At 58.1% G+C, this 17,706-nt stretch overlaps 4 protein-coding genes across 4 annotated transcripts; 1 reads left to right on the forward strand and 3 right to left on the reverse strand.

Moving 5' to 3' along the window:
* Nucleotides 1–29: 29 nt before the first annotated feature.
* Nucleotides 30–6,720, reverse strand: PHSY_002700 (hypothetical protein; the record flags this gene model as incomplete). The annotated part of the gene is made up of 4 exons (XM_012333322.1): nucleotides 30–266; nucleotides 529–4,488; nucleotides 5,337–5,394; nucleotides 5,660–6,720. The coding sequence occupies 4 exons, from the start codon at nucleotides 6,718–6,720 to the stop codon at nucleotides 30–32; spliced, it is 5,316 nt and encodes a 1,771-aa protein (XP_012188712.1).
* A 251-nt stretch (nucleotides 6,721–6,971) lies between these two features.
* On the reverse strand, nucleotides 6,972–7,487 carry PHSY_002701 (transcription factor, putative; the record flags this gene model as incomplete). Its single annotated transcript, XM_012333323.1, has 1 exon — nucleotides 6,972–7,487. The coding sequence occupies one exon, from the start codon at nucleotides 7,485–7,487 to the stop codon at nucleotides 6,972–6,974; it is 516 nt and encodes a 171-aa protein (XP_012188713.1).
* A 215-nt stretch (nucleotides 7,488–7,702) lies between these two features.
* Nucleotides 7,703–17,154, forward strand: PHSY_002702 (hypothetical protein; the record flags this gene model as incomplete). Its single annotated transcript, XM_012333324.1, has 3 exons — nucleotides 7,703–7,932; nucleotides 9,935–10,039; nucleotides 10,362–17,154. The coding sequence occupies 3 exons, from the start codon at nucleotides 7,703–7,705 to the stop codon at nucleotides 17,152–17,154; spliced, it is 7,128 nt and encodes a 2,375-aa protein (XP_012188714.1).
* A 98-nt stretch (nucleotides 17,155–17,252) lies between these two features.
* On the reverse strand, nucleotides 17,253–17,564 carry PHSY_002703 (UDP-glucose,sterol transferase; the record flags this gene model as incomplete). The annotated part of the gene is made up of 1 exon (XM_012333325.1): nucleotides 17,253–17,564. One exon carries the CDS (start codon nucleotides 17,562–17,564, stop codon nucleotides 17,253–17,255), a length of 312 nt encoding a protein of 103 aa, XP_012188715.1.
* Between the last annotated feature and the right edge of the window lie 142 nt (nucleotides 17,565–17,706).

A 17,706-nucleotide genomic window follows, 5' to 3' on the forward strand; every position in this document is an offset into this window, starting at 1 on the left:
CCATCCAGCCAAGCGGGCTTGTATCAGCTTCATCTTGCTAGCTCATCTCCATCATTCATGTGGACACGTGATCCCACCTTAGCCTGATCCTGTAACACGAAGGTCGCCTCCTCGATCTTACCTCTGACTCGGAAGGTTTCGCGTTTCATTTGGCAGGCGAGTGCGTGGGAATGAATGAGCTCGAAGGATACGGTGCAGAAGAGGTTGTCGTGAATCATCGTGGACGAGCATCCACATGAGATGAGAAGAGTTAATCGCCGATGCTTCTACGTACGTACCGTCCTCATTCAACTCACATCAGACTCGCTCCTACACGTACATTCGATCACTGTATCATCGGACATTGCAATATCGTCAAACTCACCCTTTCCAAACCCCCCTGTCCCTCAATAATCTATACGTGTCGGCTACAAGGTACAAGCTGCCGGCGACGACCACCGGACCGCTCGCCTTCGCCTTCCCCTTACCCCCCTCCATCCCGTTCGTCGCCCAATCCAACGCCCATCCAACCTCCTCGAACACCCTCACCTCTCCCATCTCCACCGTCCTGCCCACCTCCTTCAACGTCCTCGCCGCATCGTCCAGTTCGACACTTTTCACCCAAGGCATACCTTCCGGCGGACTGAACCGCGTCAATGCCACCTTGACGTCCACCCCTTCCTGCCGGTTCTGCAGTAACGCCCTCACCATGCTCTCGTAATCCTTGCCTTCCGAGAAGGCAAACACGTACGACACCTCCACCCTCCCCAATCCCTTCAACTTCTGCCCGCGCAGACAGCAATCCAGGTACTCCCTCAACGCCTTGGCACTACCCTCATTATGCGCCCCGTCGACCAACACATCCGCTCCCCCAAGCTTGAACCAACTGCACCTCCCCTCCCACTCTACCGAGTTGATGCTCTCCCTCACCCTCAGGTTCGACTCGGCGTCGTCCCTCAATCCCCACATGATGCGCGTGCGCAGCTCCTCCCATCGATCCACCACCCACTCGTCGCGCGAGATCGACGACAACGTCTGCAGCGCCATACACACGCCCGTCAGGTTCGCGCGCGTCCTCTCCACCGTCACACCCACGCCGAACATCACCGGATCGTGCGGATGCGCCACGAACGTCGACGGAGGGTTGAGCCCGGAAGTCGACAGGAACAGCGTCGGTGCGAGTCTCGGTGTGAACTCGATCTTGCTACCCCACCCGTCGCTGCTCGTAGGTGGCAGGGATAGAACCTTCCACGGGATGTGCGTCTTGACCAACCTCGCGTTCCTGGCCATGCAAACGTTTCGTACCGAATCCAAGATCCCAGCTGCTCGGCCACCCAACTGCTTCGCCTCGTTCTCCAACGGTCCCAACGCCAACTGATCCATCGTCTCCGCATCCTCCAATCGCTGATCCGCCACGATACACAGACCGTTCTCCTTCACGATCCCTGCCTTCTCCCTCGCAATCCCCTCCAGTTTGCTCCCCAGAAACGCCTCATGATCCCGGTCAATCGGACAGATGAGACTCGCCAACACCTGACCCTCCTCAAACACGTTCGTCGCATCCAACCTCCCACCCAACCCTACCTCGATCAACAGCACCTCGGGCCTCTGCTCGCCCTCGAGCAGCGAAAACGCCTGGAACGTCTGCGCTGTCAGCAGTTCGAACGGTGAACTCTTCAGCGGCTGACCGTCGTCGTTCGCTCCCGCCGCAATGTCCAGCCCTTGATCCGCGAAGAGCACGTCCGACTGAGCCTGCCTCCACACGGATTTGGAGACCACTTGGCCGTCCACTTTGCAGCAGTCGCGTCGTTCGATCAGGTGCGGACTGACAAAGGTGGCGGTGCGGATGTCGAGTGCGTTGCGGAGGATCGAGTCGAGGTAGGCGATGGTGCTGCCTTTTCCGTTGGTGCCAGCGACGTGAATGACGGGAAATCGTTTCTGAGGTGAACCCAGGCGTGCGAGAAGTCGGATGATGCGCTCCAGGCCAAGCTCGATGCGTTGACCTATATTGCTGCCGTTGTCGTTGGTGTTGCCGTTCTGCGAGGCAACCGCACCGCCGATTGGGGGTTGCAGTGATCCAGAGGGAACGTCCGCGGACGCAGACACCCCCGTAGCAGTCGCAAAGCTATCTCTGGGCGACGCTTCTACCGAATCCACCGCCTTCCCCTTCTTCTCACCCGCCTCCCCCGTCGCCCCACTGTACATCCTCTGAATGGCCGGCGGCATCTTCTCCTCCTTGACCCCACCCTTCTGCCTCCTCCTCACCTCCTCCCACATCTCCCACTTTTGCTCCTCGGCCCTCTTCTTGGCCTCGCTCTCCTTCTTCTCCCTCTCCTTCTCCTTCCTCGCGCGCGAAGCCCTGATCTCCTCCGCCCTGAGCTTCTCCGCCTCCGCCTGCCTCTCCCGCTCGCCCGCGAGCGCCTTCTGCACTTCCAGATACCTCCTCTCCGCCCTGGTCAGGCTGCTGTTCTGCGAAGCTTCACCTTCGAGCACCGGCTTGATCGCTGGATCCATGTCTTCCACCGGAACGCTTGTCGTCTGCGACGATCTCGCAAAGAACCCACCGGCTCTACCGGCGTCTTGCACGGGCGAGTCTTGACCGCTGTCCGTGTTCCTGCTCGTCTGCGTATTGGTGCTGAACTTGCGCAGGAACGAGAGCCTCGGAGGCTTGCCCTCCGTCGGAGTGCTCACCGCGACCATCGTGATGTTCGCCTCTTCCGCCGCCGTCGGCATCGGCGGCAGATCCCTCTCCCTCCTAGTCCTCCCCGCCGCAGCATTCGACGCTTCGAAATCCGGGAACGGCGCCAAGTTCTGGATCGGAGGCAGAACCGGAGGAGTCGGCAGCTCAGTCTTGTTGATTCGACTGCTGGACGAAGCTTGTCGCTCCCTGATCGGTCGCTTAGCACCAGCATCAGTTGAAGCGCCAAGTGCAGCTGCTGCGTCGGAGTAAGACTGTCTGGCTAGAGCCGCACGCTTCTCGGCAGCGTCAGCAGCGGCAGTAGCCGGATTCGAAGGTCGACGGCGTGAAGCACTCGTATCCAAAACATTGTTGTCGGTAGGCGAGAGGAGGAACTCCTGACTGTTCTGTCTGCTCGATTTGCGTCGTGGCTTGGACCTCAGTTCCGAACCGCCAGCCCCAGTGAAGCCGACGAGACCCTTAACATTACCGTACTCGCCCAACTCAGCACCTCCGTAAGATCCGACGGGAGCATTGACGCTGGTCGGATTGCGACCCACTTGACCCTGAACACCGGGACCGATGACAAGAGCAGTCGCCGGCATGGCTGCGAACTGAGAAGATGACTTGCCGTTGGCATTCGCCGACGACGAGGTCGCTGCCGCGGGCGCTGTAGATCGTTGACCAGCCTGAACGGTGACGACGGACGAGCTGTTCCGGCGTATCGCCGCCGGGAATGCGCCCGACGCCGAGACAGGTGTAGCGGTCCCGGATGCGAGTCTCGGAGATGTTGGCGGCGAGACGACGTTCTGCTGATCTATGGTCGAAGCCGGAAGCGCGACCGTGCTGGGGTTGGTCGAGGTGGACGAAGGATCGTTGCTTGGTGTCGATACGGCGGCAGCAGAAGCGTCGGCATTTGGGACCGCGGCCGCAGAATTGGTGCTTTGCCTTGGTGCTCCAGCGGAAGCCGAGGTGCGGCGCTTGCCCTTGTTTCCGCTGCCCTTGCCAGACGACGACTGTAGCAGATTGAGCCCTTGTCCAAGGCCAGCCGGATGGTTAGCGTAACCCGAACCGGCGTTGGCGGCGTCACTGCGACGGATGCGACCTGAACTGACATTGTTGGCGGTGACGACGCGGAACGCAGATCGATAGTCCTGATACCTGTGTTGGTGGTAGTTTGCATTTGGCTGTGCTCCTACCGATGAAGAGAAGGACGAAGGCTCGGAGGGCTGAATGATGGAATACGGCGGTGGTTCCGACAGGGTGCCAGCGCGTGTGAGCGATCCTGCGGGTGCCGAGTAGCGATGAGCAGGGCCGAGTTTGGGCAGTTCGAGCTCGTCCAAGGTGTGATTTGGTTTGAGACGGACGACGATCATGTCGCCCTCCTCGATCAGACTGCATTCGTGATGGTCCTGCAGCTCGAAGCCGCGCATTTCGGTCGCATCGTCTTCTCCGTCTTCTTCGTCCTCGTCTAGGTCGTCGCTCTGTCTAAGTTCGAGCGTGAGCATCTGCATCTTCCAGCCGTTGATGGCTTTCTCCTTGACCTCCTCGGAGAAGGTGAGCGGTTTCGTGGAAGACTGCGCGTTGGTTTGACCGGTGAGGATGCGCAGGATGTTGAGCTTGAAAGACGAAATGTCGGTGGATGGGTCTGGCACACGATGAGGGATGCTGAATGCTGGCAGTGGTGGATGCGTCTTGAGAATGATGAGTGATGCTGGTCCACCGCCAGCCAGCGACCTTGCCGCTTCTGCCGAAGACATTGTGATTTTGAGACTGTCTTGGGTCGGGCGACAGCTTTCGAAACCAGCAATGCCAATGCGATATCGTAGCAGCTGCGGATGAAGAAAAGCGCAAGGACCCTTGTTGAGGTTCTGATTGGTTTCCGGATGGCGTTGCTGAGAAGTGAGCACAGCCTAAAATCCGCTCGACCCTCTCTGTCTCCATGCAGCCTTGCAGCAAGATGACGGAAGGAGCCGAGTCTGTTTCCTTCGATCCCTTGCGCTCAGGCTCCGGAATTTGGGCAGCAGACGAGGCAGCAGACGGCTTTACGATGGAAATTCCGAAAATATCATCCTGACACGGCAGCACAGCGCAGTAATCTTACTGGAAACAGGATCGGCCAACTCAGTCTTGTGTGTCAAAAATAGACACTCGCCGATCTGACCGCGATTGACTGCCTTGCTTCCAGAGCGGATCGGCCGTGTGGGAGAGTCCTCGAGCAGCGTCTACCCTGCGTGAGCTTCTTTCTCTAAGCATTGCAATGGGACGTTGAGCACGATCGGACATAGCGCACCGCTCCGAAGCGTGGCGTACTGGGTGGTCGTGCTGGTGGTGCCTCTTGACATTGAAGTCGGATCGGAAGCAGGCATGCTCTCCAAGCGGCATCTCGAATCCGTCAGCTCGAGACGCTGTATGGTAGACCCGGATCACGCCGTCTTCCCGCCTCATCTCCACAGTCACAGACTCAAAGCAAGCGCACAAACAAAGTGTGGAAAACAAAAGTCTGCTTTCTTTCAAGGAGAGGAGCTTGTACAAAGTTGACAAACAGAGCGTTGGACACGAGAAAAGCGATGAGAAGAAAAAGCCGGTTTTCTCCAGCACCTCTCTTCCATCTCCCCCAAAGGAAGTAGTCAAAGGGCGAGGACTGACCGAGCCGGCGATCGTCTACGCGCCCCCTCACAGCAGACGAATTCGAAAGGGGGTCAAGCAGAAGAAGAAGAACGGACGAACTCTGGATACTGGTAAACAGGGGAAAGGGGTTTGGGGAACAAATGGATCAAAAGAAAACGAAAACGGAAAGTCGGGTCATTGTTGGTGAAGGAAAAAGGATGGTGACAAGTGGGGTGGACTGGATGCGCTTCTGCACGCCAAGGAGCAAGTGCCAGCACCACTTCGAGGCAGAGTGAGCATGAACAGCAGAGGAAGATGTGACGACGAATGGGAAAAAGACCACGCATGACCCAAGACAATGATTTTCGTATGGGAGTGTAAGCTACTGCTTACTTGTCGTCTTCGCTCTTGTCGTCGTCGTCCTCATCTTCTTCGCCGATGGCACCGTACTCGGCCTCGTAAGCAGCAATCGCCTTGTCACGCTGCTGGCAGTACTCGTCGCACTCGACAATGTGCTCGGGAGCCTCGAAGGGATCCTCGTCGTCGACAATGTCGTTGCCCTCCTCGTCCTTGTGGGTCAAGGCGCGGCGGGCGGCGTGCGCCGAGGGGAGCGCGCGGTTCGAGTGGTGGACGGATCGCTTGTTGGCCTTCTGCGAGTACATGTACCAGTAGGCAATGTCACGCAGCGAGCCGTTCGAGTTGAGGAAGGCGTTCTTGTTGTTGGCGTACGAGTCGGGGGGGTTGTCGATCTCGAAGCATCCCAACCACGCAGCACGCTGGACGTACTTGGTCTTGGTCATCCACATGGTGGCTTCCTTGTGGAACTTCATGATGGCTCCCATGTTGCCACCGGACTTGGCCGTGACACCGTACTCGGTGACCCAGATGGGCTTGTTGAACTTCTTGTGGATGGTCTTGATCCACTTCTTGAGCTTGGCCATGTCGCGCGTGGTTCCGTACCAATGAATGGCCATGAAGTCGATGGTGCATCCGAGCTTGTCGCACTCCTTCATGAACTCCACCAGCCACTCGGTCTTGTACACCATCTGGGGCGAGCTGATCTTGACACCCTTGCGAGCGTAGGGCTCGAGCTCCTTCATGTGCAGCTTGGCGGCGTACTTGGGGTCGAGGTTGGCCTGGCCGGGGATCTCGGGCTCGTTGAAACTGAGGATGTACTTGGGCAGGTTGCCCTTCATCTCAGCCTTGCGCTGGTTCCACTGCGAATAGTACTTAGGACCCCAGAAGCACGGAATCCACTGCAACTTGCCGTCGAACTTGGGGTTGGGACCATCCTGCCAGTGCCAGTACCACTTGACCAGGCCCTTGGCGATCCGCGGGCCGTAGTTGTTGTTGACACCCCACGCAAGACCACGCGAAAGCTTGGCCTCGGTGGAGGAAGCCGCGCACAGGATGGCGGCGATGGCGACGATCAAGAACGATAGTGAGAAACGCATCTTGATGGTGTGTGTGTGTGTTTGGGGGGAAAGGTGTAGGAAGGGATGAAGAATAGCAGATCACGAAGATTGAAAGGGTCGTAACAATGCTGATGCGCGAAATGCTATGCCGGAAAGACTGAGGCGGATGCGAGCGAGTCAAGAACCGACGGTTGGATGGATGCTGTTGTAGCTGTTGGTCAGTATGAAACAGAGGGTGCTGATGTCGTTGTCGTTGGTGGTGAAGAGATGGCGTGGGTCGTCGTGAGCTCTCAAAGACACGAACGAAGGGGGGTGAGGTTGGGGGTAGGGGTCGAGAGGGGTGGAGAGGAGAAGGTGGAGAAGAGGAGAGAAGAGTAGCAGAAAGAGGGACGATGTTGAGGACCAAGGATTAGGGGGGAATGGGTCGAGTAGGGTGAGGAAGCGGGGGCCACGCTAGCGGATTGCTGACACAGAAGGGGGAGGGGGAAAGAAGCGGCCGACGAGGCAGGGAGCAGGAAGCGCTGCTCTTCTCGACGCACAAAGGGACGAGCACGCTCAACGAGGCGTGCGCAGACGAGCGTGATCTGCACGGCCAAACAAAGGTACTGTACAGCGTACGGCGCAACGGCACGCAGGCATTGCAGATCGTTGAATGATTTGCGGTTTGCATTGCTCGTTCGACATGCCTCTGCTTCCATGGATAGCGCTCTGTCCATTCCTTCCAGTGTGCCGACGTTTGCACTGACGACGTGCCGAAATGCTCGGTGAGAGCTGCACACAAACGGCGATGTTGAACGGCGGAACATCGCAGTGTATAGGCGAGCGCGAAAACAAGCCGCCGACACTTAGCGCACCAACACTGAAACACACTTAGGCGCAACAGCCGCGCTACAGCACCACAGCACATTCAAAGTTTCTCGACATGAACATCTCGGAGAAAGCGCACCGAACAGCCACGAGAAACGATCTGCAGGCACGAGAGCAGTGTTGATTGTGACGGCTGATAGACGCGAGGCGAGAAATGATCGACAAACTTGGCATCTTTGCCGAGCTCGACAGCAACACGACAGCCGAGCTGCATTCCAGCCAGACAGCCAGGCACTTGACCTGCCATGTTTTTTTAGGCTATCACATCGACCGTCGACGCGTGCTGCAGGCAGAATTCGAGAGGCGAAATGGGCAGAATTCCAGGAAAGAGCATCGGAACTCGAAAAGCACCTCTGTTCGCTGCCTTAATGAAGTCGAGGAACGGTCGAGAGGAACCAAGTTGCATGCTTGAATGCCTGCGGGCGTGCTCAGGCGAGATGGTCGAGCATGCAGCCACAGTTTTGTTGTCGAGCGCGACAGGGAGCGATGCGAGACACCAACACGCGCACACACAGAGGATTCGAATGAATCTTCGCCTTTGTGCTGCAATGCCAGGCCACTCGCTGCCATGACGATCATCTTCATGTTGACACTGGGGCAGTGCGCGCTCTGACTGCTCGCCATTCTCCCTCAAACCGTGTATGGGAGGGTCGACTAGCCAGTCGCTTCATAAAACTACAGCTCCCCTGATTCGACGGAGAAGCGGAGCTCATTGCTCGCGTCATGCTGTAGAGTTCCATGCCTGACGGAGGCAATGCATCTCGTCGATCCTGCCTGCTTCTGCCAGACTCATCGCATTGAGTGTTTGCTGACCCTTGGCTTGGTCTTCCACGTTTTTGCCATGATTTGTACAGTCAACAAGCAGCCAGCCACACGCAGGCTGTAGGAACGACGATCTTGCGAAACAAGGCTTGGGGTTTCGCTCTCCGCCCACTGTCTTGGACAGCTTAGCGGCATTGCGGCGACCGTGTTTTGATCTGCCGTCGGCACAGTTCAGTACAGTAGATGCTATTCCTGATCGCCGTTTCAACTCGACTGGGACGTGGCGAGAGCCACAAAGCGGATAGGATCTGAGCACGAAAAAGGGCTTACGATGAAAAAGGGCTCGACTTTCGAGGCTCGCGCTCTTGTACATGTCGTTTCAATCGAGCTTCGTAGCGTGGTCGAAGTCGTGCAAGACTGCGACGACGGTCGCATTGGGGCAATGCACCATAGGGAGCTCTCCAAAAACGGTTCTTTTACCGAAACTCTGCGGTGCATCGAGGAGCAATGTACTTGGGCAAATATTGCTTGGCAACCGTCACATTGTTGCTTTCTATCATTCTGTGGTACCAGCCATCGATCTTGGTCTTTGTCACAGCGAGCATGATGGTCAAGATGGGAAAGTGTCGCTCCGTGGTAGCATGCATTGAATGCTCGGATCGCTGCCCTTGGCGCAATTCGCTTCTGCAAGGTTGACAAGCGTCTCATGTTCAATGCCGGTAGCAGTGCCAGGAGTAGGCCGTCGTGTTCCTACATGATTGTTGCACAGACCGCTCTTCTCTCGTCAATGGCGTGGCTTGGCTGTGCTTGGCTCGCTCGACTTGCTGGCAGCTCGTACACATATTACGCAGACGGATATCTGCGACGCCCTGTCCGAAGCACAAACAAAATTGTCGGTGGCGGTCTCGTTTGACATTCGTGACGTCGTCGCCAAGGTGATGCGAAATGCAGTAGAAGGTGCTTTGGTGATCTTGCCAGATTCGCTTGCAGACCAGGGTAATCACTGTAAAATCAAAATCACACATCTGCGCAGACGCCGACTTCAGGCAGAAGCGAGCGCCTTGTTCACCGACACACCTTGACGGCAAGTTCGAGGACAGTGCGTTGCTACATACTCTTGAGCAGCCACGAATGAGAGCCGACGAAGCTGCCAGGCGTCTCTGTGCTTGCTGTCAGACTGAGACAACGAGATTGAGCGTCTTTGAGCGTCTTTGAGCGTCATGCGCAGCGTTGATCTCGGCTGGCAGAGCAGTTTTCTTGGGTTCCTTCTTGGCGGGACGTTCGGCTGCTGGGATACGCGCATTGTTGCAAATTCGGCAACGTCTGAAGCCACAGGTTCGGCTCAACTTCCTATTGCGCTCAGAAGGCTGTGTTGGGGGGTCGCGCAAGTTGAATGGAGAAGGTCATGAGACAGCAAGGTTAACGAGCAGAACGGACAGCAACGGCTAGCCTCGGTCTCGGTATGCTTGCGGCCGAGAACCAACGTGGCGGTTTTGTGTGTCGCTCGGCGATGGCATCGCTCAACTCCGAGACGGTCCATTTGTTGCATCGGCGCTGCATCGGTGATCCGTCTCGCACGCAAGAAAGGCTCTCCTTTCCTCGACACTGATGTGCGTCTCTATAGCACTGTCGACGGGCTACAAAGCCAGAAGACGCCGTCGATGGCTGAACAATTGCGGCTGGTCGTGTCTGTCAACCGTTTCCGTTTACAAGTTCCCAGCGTGTTCAGGTTTGTAAAGTTTAGGCTGTCTTTTCATCGCAAAATTCAGCATTAAAAGCAGGCTCGAAAATGGCTCTCAAAATGACAGTCCATCGGGCACGCAGGATGTCCCGATGTAATGCGTGACACAGATATACGATCGACAGCTACAGCAGCCACGGGCAAGAACAAGGTTTGGACCCTCGAATTTGAATTTTGGCGGCGCCGTAGCGGTGCTGTGTGTATGTGATTGCGTGGGCTCGTGCTGTTTGCCCCCGCTTTGGAGCGGTACACTGTACACGGGAAAGCTGCTGCAGCATGCAGCTGAGCGTCGAGGTAAATGCGTATGAAGGAGCGGTCCGCTCCACAAGCTTGGCTCCCATCGACTCGACTCAGCCTGGCCTCGCTTCAACGACACTGTCTTGGACTCTACGATCTCAACAGCGTGCAGTCTGGCTATCTCGACGCAGCTCTGCACACCGCCAGCCAAAGAAGCGACTGGAGAGCACGCTCCTGCTCTGGAATCATCGCACATCTTCGAACAATGCAAGCCGACCCTTGAAGCTCTCATGAGCTACAACTTCACCCCAATGTGGAACCAAGGATCGGCGTCTGCTGCCGCTGGCGGTGGCGGTAGTGTCGGTGCGAGTGGCAGCATCCACAACAGCGCCGGACCACACACAACCGGCTCATTTGCATCGCACACACGCTCCAACAGCATGACACACAACACCGCTGCCCATCGCAGAGTCGCTGGCATCAATCAGCAGCAGCACGCCTCTTCGCCTTCAGGTCCCTCCTCCTACCCACGTCCTTTCGCCAACGTCGCTTTTCCTGGCACCGTCTCAGCACCCCGTTCTGCAGCAGCTCCCAACACGCCATCGGCACCCCCCAAGTCGCTTCAACGCCTCCCCATCCTCACAACCCACACTCCAACCTCGATCGCCAAGCTTGCCTTTCCGCCGCACACCACCATCTTCTGGCATCGTCTGCGACCCGTGATCTCCGATCCTCTTACCCACCAAAGCCTCGACCAGCGGCGCGCAGATGGCTCGGCTTCCACCATGCCTACATCAAGCACCTCGCATCTAGATGCGCGCAAAGCCTGGAACGCCGCAGTTCTCCAAGTCATCACGGCCGCAAGACAGTCCACGCTCCAGCCGAATGCTACCGATGCGTCGCTCAGCGGGAGTCAGGAGCCACTCCAGCCTCTTCTCCAAGCACCCTTGATTCATGCCAATTCGCGTCCATCCTCATCCCGCTCCGACGCACATCCCGCCTCCTTAGGACCGACGTCTGACCTGTGGGTATTCGTGGGTGTCACAGATCAAAGCGAGCTCAGGAGCAGCGATGCCCCGAACAACGTCGCGATCGCTGCCAGCGCTGCGAACGTCGTCACCAGTGACTCGACGACGAGTGACGATACCTCCAAAGCATTCAACAGCTCAATGCTCGTCCATCCCGCTCTCGCTCGACGTGTCTCGCCAGAGCTCTTGAAATCGCTTGCAAGCTTGTCTCCATCTGCTCATGCCACCTCTGGCTCATATCTTTTGGCAGCCGCATCCATCGATGCCACGGACGACAAAGGCAAGCTCTCCTCGCTCTCCTCAGACCAGCGCCAAGCTCACAAGCGCTTCATGTCCTCGCTGAGGCTAAGGCTGACCGACTCGCTCGCCTCTGCCCCAACGACATCGGCTCAGCAGCTCAAGACAACCAAGTCGGCCTCGCGCACTCGGCTTCGCCTTGGGGACAGCATTGTCTTTTTGCCACAAACCCCATCGCGCTCCTTGAAAAAAGCCATCTCGGACGCAGCGTGGTTTGCTGCTCCTGGACAGCAAAAGGCCTTGCGAGACGGAGACGATGAGCCTGCTAGCCTCCTCGTTCGAGCGACATTATCGCTCACTCCTTCGTCTCTCTTCGTCCGCGCGAGTTATTGCCGACTTACCGCAATTCCCTTGCTCGAAACGCGCCATTCAAACTTTTCCTCCTCTCTGCCTTCGTCGTTGCCGCATCCTACGGTACTCATAGCTCCTCTGGACCGTCGAGTTCACCTCATAGGGATGGTACCTTCGAGCAGCTTCGCAGAAGAGCACCTTGCCGAACTAGCTCACAGGTTTGCATCGCTCAACATCGCTTCACATTATCAGGAAGAAGACACGCAATCTGTCCTAGCATCAGGGCTCGCAATTTGTGCACCCCCTCATTCCGGATCGCAGCCGAACGATCAAGTGTCACACGAACAAGATCTTCAGCGACTCCAAGACGTGTCGAGCGTCACGGCTGTGCGGTCAGAGACAATAGACGAAAGTATGCCTTTTGCGTTTACCGCCGAAACCCACAAACATGCACACAGCGATTCGTCGCACCTCGTCCCAGGACCGAACCGTTTCCTGTGGCCAGCTGCTTGGTGCCTCGTCCTGCCAGACCTGCGCATCCTTGCAACACGTGGCCTTCGCACAGACGACCTGCACAATGCGCAGAGTCAACCCATGACGCCGCTCAAAGAACTTGTTGCGTTCACCCTCAAAGTACTCAACGATGCCAACGAGTCGTCCCATGCACAAAGTAGCTCAGCTTACACACCCAATGATCCGGACGATGCGTCGGTCTCCCTTCATCGCGCCGACCGCATGCCCTCGACACGTCCCGAAATAACTCCGGCAAGCATCACGTTCGCCGACTTCGACTTTGCCATGCCCACCGTTGCCTCGGCCACCTCCTCTCACACCTTGCCTGCCGCTGGTCAATCTGTGACGGGAAGTTCGCCGCTCAAACGCGACTACATGCCCTCAGAGCCCGTGCTAGCAGCCAGCAACACCGAGGCGTTCGGACAGGATCTCAGTTGGACGCAATTCTTGCCCCATCAAAGCAGCAGCGCGATCACGTCCGCGTCTGCATCAACCTCTGCCGTGCCAGCCAATCCACTAACGACGCTAGGTGCTGCCACTGCCCAGAACTCGGCTCTGGACGGCGCACAGCCCTCGCAGCTAGATCACAGAGACGCTGGTTGGCTACTGTCCGCTGGGTCTGCTTCTTCGCGAGATGCGCAAGCACAAGAACAACCTCGAGCTCTCGTGAACCCACAGTCGCTCCTGCCTCCGCACACTGACCTTCAATCTGAAAGTTCGACGACTATGCAGAATCCTCAAGGCGCGCACCTGGCTCCGACACAGTCTACGTCGACCAAGCGAAAAGCTGGCGAAGGCGACATCTTTGACAACCTCGACTTGCTGACTGAGGACGACTTCTCCTTCTTTGACGAGTCGGCGTTCGATCTGCATCCAGGTGAAGCCTTGTCGCAGCAGATCGATCAGCCTGCTCTGCCTTCTCACGCCATTCCGACGCAGGAGCTGATGATCGCAGGAAACGCCTCGAGTGCACCCGCCTCGTCGCTCGTCGCTGGCTCGCAACCTGTCGCTGCTCCGGCCGCAGCTATCCTCGGTGACGTCGCAATGGACGATGTCGGTCAGAGCAGTCTGGATGCTTTGTTCAGCGCTATTCCGGGCCTTCAACACGCAATGGTCTCCACCGAAATGTCGAACGCGCAGGCCGCAGTCCCTCAGCCCACGTCTTCTTCCCCGACCGCAATGCAAGCCACTCACATTCGGATGGCGCACGGCGGTCCGCAAGATATGGTCGCACCGACAACAGGCACCGCGCATCCTTTGAGCTCTACGATGAGCTCATTCACGCCGCGTGATCCTGGAGGAGCGACACCCTTTGGCGATCCTGCATCCTTACCCGGCTTCACTCCCAGCTCGCTGACCGAAAGCTCACCTGCCTTTGGCAATCCTCAGTACAAGACGCCAAGGACGCCTTACTCGCCTGTTGAAGATTATCGCGATGGAGCCGCTATCGTTGATCTACAGAACAGCAACCGTTTCCAAGAGTCGGTTGCGAGCGCCCGAGATCGCAACGCAGGTTCTGCGACCGAAGCGCACGCCATCAATAAGGACCCGCTTGCAAAACGCGAAGCCGAGGACCAGCTGCGACTGGCGGATGCCAGCACGGCAGCTGCAGCCGCCGCTCATGCAGCCATGGAGATGGATCCTTCCAACAGGAAGCGGCTCGCCATCGTGCCGAACGCGTTCCTGCCGATATCGCAGCCCGAAGCGCGCAAGCCGCTGCAGAGGCTCGCAGCCGGTGCCCGTGCCAACCTGGGTCGCAAATACGATCTGCTCGGCAAATTCGCGTCGAGGCCCAAGACTGCCACGGCCAGCATGACGACCTCTCACGCGAATAATGTGGCCCTGCCAGAGCGGCGACCTTCTGGCGACGCAAGCAGAATTTCCGACCGAGGAGACAGAGACAGCGCTCCAGAGTCGGATCGTCCTGGCACTCAGTCTTTGACACCGCACCCAGGCCTCAGCGCAGCGAGGCCGTCGCCGTCAAAGACGCCTTCTGGTCGCGGCCAAGCTCTTTTGCAATTGCGTAGAGATCGACGAAGCAAGCCTTCTCCTGCATTTACTCTGACAACTCTCCGACGCTCAAGCTCGTCGCGAGCTATAGACGGTCCAGCCACGCCAAGGTCGAGCGACGATTTTGCGCGACCGGGAGCCGTCAGTGGCTCGGACAGCGACACGTCTAGCAGCAGCGATGACAATAGCGACGACGCGCCCAGCGATAGCGAGGCGACGGTCATGACGCTATCGCCCGTGGATCAAGCGAGTCTGAAGGCCTCATCCCTGGACGTCATCACTGCCTTCCTTTCCGGCGGTATGCAAAGCCCAAGATCGCATTGGCTAGGGGCGCTGTACGACGCTCCGGACCGTTCCAGCTCAGCCCGGTCTCACTCGGCGCGGCCAAGCGCGTCAGTACCGCCCCTTCAAGGCGACGCACGCACTGACTTGACAACAGGCACAGTTGCCGCATTGCACAAGTCCAGCGTCAGGCGATGGATGCTATCTCGAACGGCTGAATGGCTGATCCAGAATCCCCAATTTCGCTCTATGTACTGTGCCAGCTCGGCTGCCCGGCCGACGTGGCCGGGTATCGCCATCGGCGACAAGATCGAGTTACTTCAAAGCATGGCTTCGGCCCTCAGCATCGCACCTGACCCGGATGCGTCCAAGCCGCCAATCGACCAGGACAGTGCGACGATCAAAGCTGAAACCCACTTTGCTGCAGTTCCGACTTTGAAAAGTCTGGTCAAGCTAAGCGGTGCAGCTGCCAATGCGGTCATCGCCGATGGCAGCGGCGCAGAGGTTGCAGAGGTGTTTGAGCCAGCGCGAATTGCCGTTGGCTGCCAAGGATCGGTGGTGGAAGCTTTGCCATCGGCGTTGAATCTGTGGGACAAGTCGAAGCTGTCGGCTGTCAGCGGGCAGAAGCACGTGGTGGCCAAAGTGCTGCTGACCGATGCATCACCGGCATGGCACGAAGAGATCGTCGCGTGGCTGGACCGCCTACGCGTTGCCTTCGAGACACACGGTCTGGGAACGCACGTTGGCGGCGCACATTCGATTTTGGCAGTCGCCGACGGATCCGAATCGCTACCATTGTCGAGCTACCTGGACCAGCTCTGGACGGACGGCGAGACATGGCTGGACACGCTACGGTCCATCTCGAGCCGTGTTCAGCTCGACCTGTTGCAGGGCAAGCACGTGGTGGTGTACACGCTGCAGCCATCGGCCTCAGCGACATGCGGATCGACCGGATTCCACGGCTTGCTTCGGCTTGAGAGAGATCTCAGAGCAATGCTGAGCGAGCAAGTGGGTGTGCTCGCGGAGCAGCTGCTCGTGCGCGTTGTCAGTCCAACCATGATGACGGAGAGCGGCAGCCTCGGATTCGGCCAGCAGACGCAGATGGTGAGGCGACTTGCGTTTTCGGTGTACGACCAATTGGCGAGGCTGGTGCGACGTCAACCCGCCAAAGTGCTCCATGGGAAAGAGCCCGGGCCAATCTCGGCGGTGGTGCAGTTTCCTGCATTCAGCCTTTCGACGGGGTCCGAGACATCTTCAGCAGCCTCCTCGACGGCGGCAAAGGCGGGTCGCACCAACTTCTCGCTGAGCTGGCCACAGGAGCCGGCAGCCGTCACCGACGAGCGGGTGTTGCTGCACGTTGGCTATCGTATCTGCCGAACGAGCTCCGGTGAAGATGGCGTCGGGGTGCAGATGGACAAGACGCCGAGTCGAAATGGGAGCGCCGCATCGATCGATGCTGCCGGCGTGTTTGGCCTAGACAAGCCGATGGACGCTGAGGACCGCGCTCCAACGAAGCAAGAAAGTGTGGTGATGGTGAGCGCGATCGACGAGCGGGGAGGATCGAGCTCAGTGGACGCGCTTGCTGCCAACGATGGCGACTCCAGTATCGAGGCATGCGTGGATCGCGTTTGGCAGTTTGCGGTAGGCGAAGCGAGTCGGGCACGCGTGCAATGGCGTCTGATCGTTTCGAGTACGGGCCCGATGAGTCGACGTGAAAAGCAGGCTTGGGAACGGCTGATTGAGGCGTACTGGGCGTCGACGGTGGCAGGAAATCGAGTGATGGGAAGCGTGATGTTGATGAGCGCGCGACCGGACGAATCTGGCGCCATCTTGGCCGAACGAGGAGCGCGGGCCAAAGTAAATCAGGAATGGTCAGCGACGGCATCGACGGACAAGTCAAGCTTGATGCTGCTCGACGCTGCGGACTTTTCGCAGGCGGTCAACTTTGCCGAGCCCATGCCGATGGCATGGACGCAGGCGGTGGATGGCTCAGAGACGGCGGACGAAGGCAGTGAATATGGGGAGGAGGACAAGCTGGACGAGGAGATAACAGCCATGCCGATCGCTTCAGCCATCCTGATGCATCATCCTCGACCCGAGCTGAGCAACGGCGTTGGGAACGCAGGCGGCCGTAGCCACGACGGGCTCGGCAAGCATCGTCTCGACGGCTCCACTTCCACCAGCCACGTTATGGCTGTCGACCTGCTCCAAGTCTGGCCCGCGCCTGCGACACTGCAGACGGACGCACAAGCACAGGTAGCAGAGGATGCAGCAGCATCCGCGAACAACGAGGCGATGGACGCGATCCTGCGTAGCCTGCATCGTCTGCGACTGATCAGCCAAGAACGGCACCAGCTGCCGTGGCCGTACAGTGCTCAGCCTTGGCCGGTGGCGAGCGTGAATGCGCTAGCTGCTTGTTTGGAGGGTGTGGTGCTGCGGGACTGAACGCTGTACACTAGGGTATATGCTCTCTCGTGTAATCACTCTGCTTGTTGAAGAGAGCGCTGCCAATCATATTTGCAGAATCGCCTGCGGAAAGCACGCTATCGTCTGTGAACGGTGATCAGGTAGGGGTTGACGACGTTGAAACAAGATACGTAGTTGGATTTCGTTGCTCCTTCAAAAGTGTTAAGATGCCTGCTTCCACATCCTGAATATTTTCCAACTCGATTATCGCCGAGAGGGAGCAGAACGGAAGGAGAGAACGGAGGACGTCGGATGCCCCGCATCGGCAAGAACAGCAGCAGCACAGACACGTCACATGGCACACTGTTCGAGCATCCCGGCCATTCCGAACCGTCGGATGCAAAGCGCTGACGTTCACTCTCTCTCCGCGGGAACGCCTGCCGGACCATGCATGGACAGGTGTCAAGAAAGTCGGACGGCGGAGCGGTGAAGGCTAGCTCGCACGACTGTCTGTGAATCGATCCTCAGCCAAAAGGCTTTGGGCAGCTGGTCGTAACTTTGGATCCGATTACTCAAACCTGGTCGTGATGG

Source organism: Pseudozyma hubeiensis, assembly GCF_000403515.1.
Source record: "Pseudozyma hubeiensis SY62 DNA, scaffold: PHS27, whole genome shotgun sequence".
Taxonomy (NCBI): Eukaryota; Fungi; Basidiomycota; class Ustilaginomycetes; order Ustilaginales; family Ustilaginaceae; genus Pseudozyma; species Pseudozyma hubeiensis.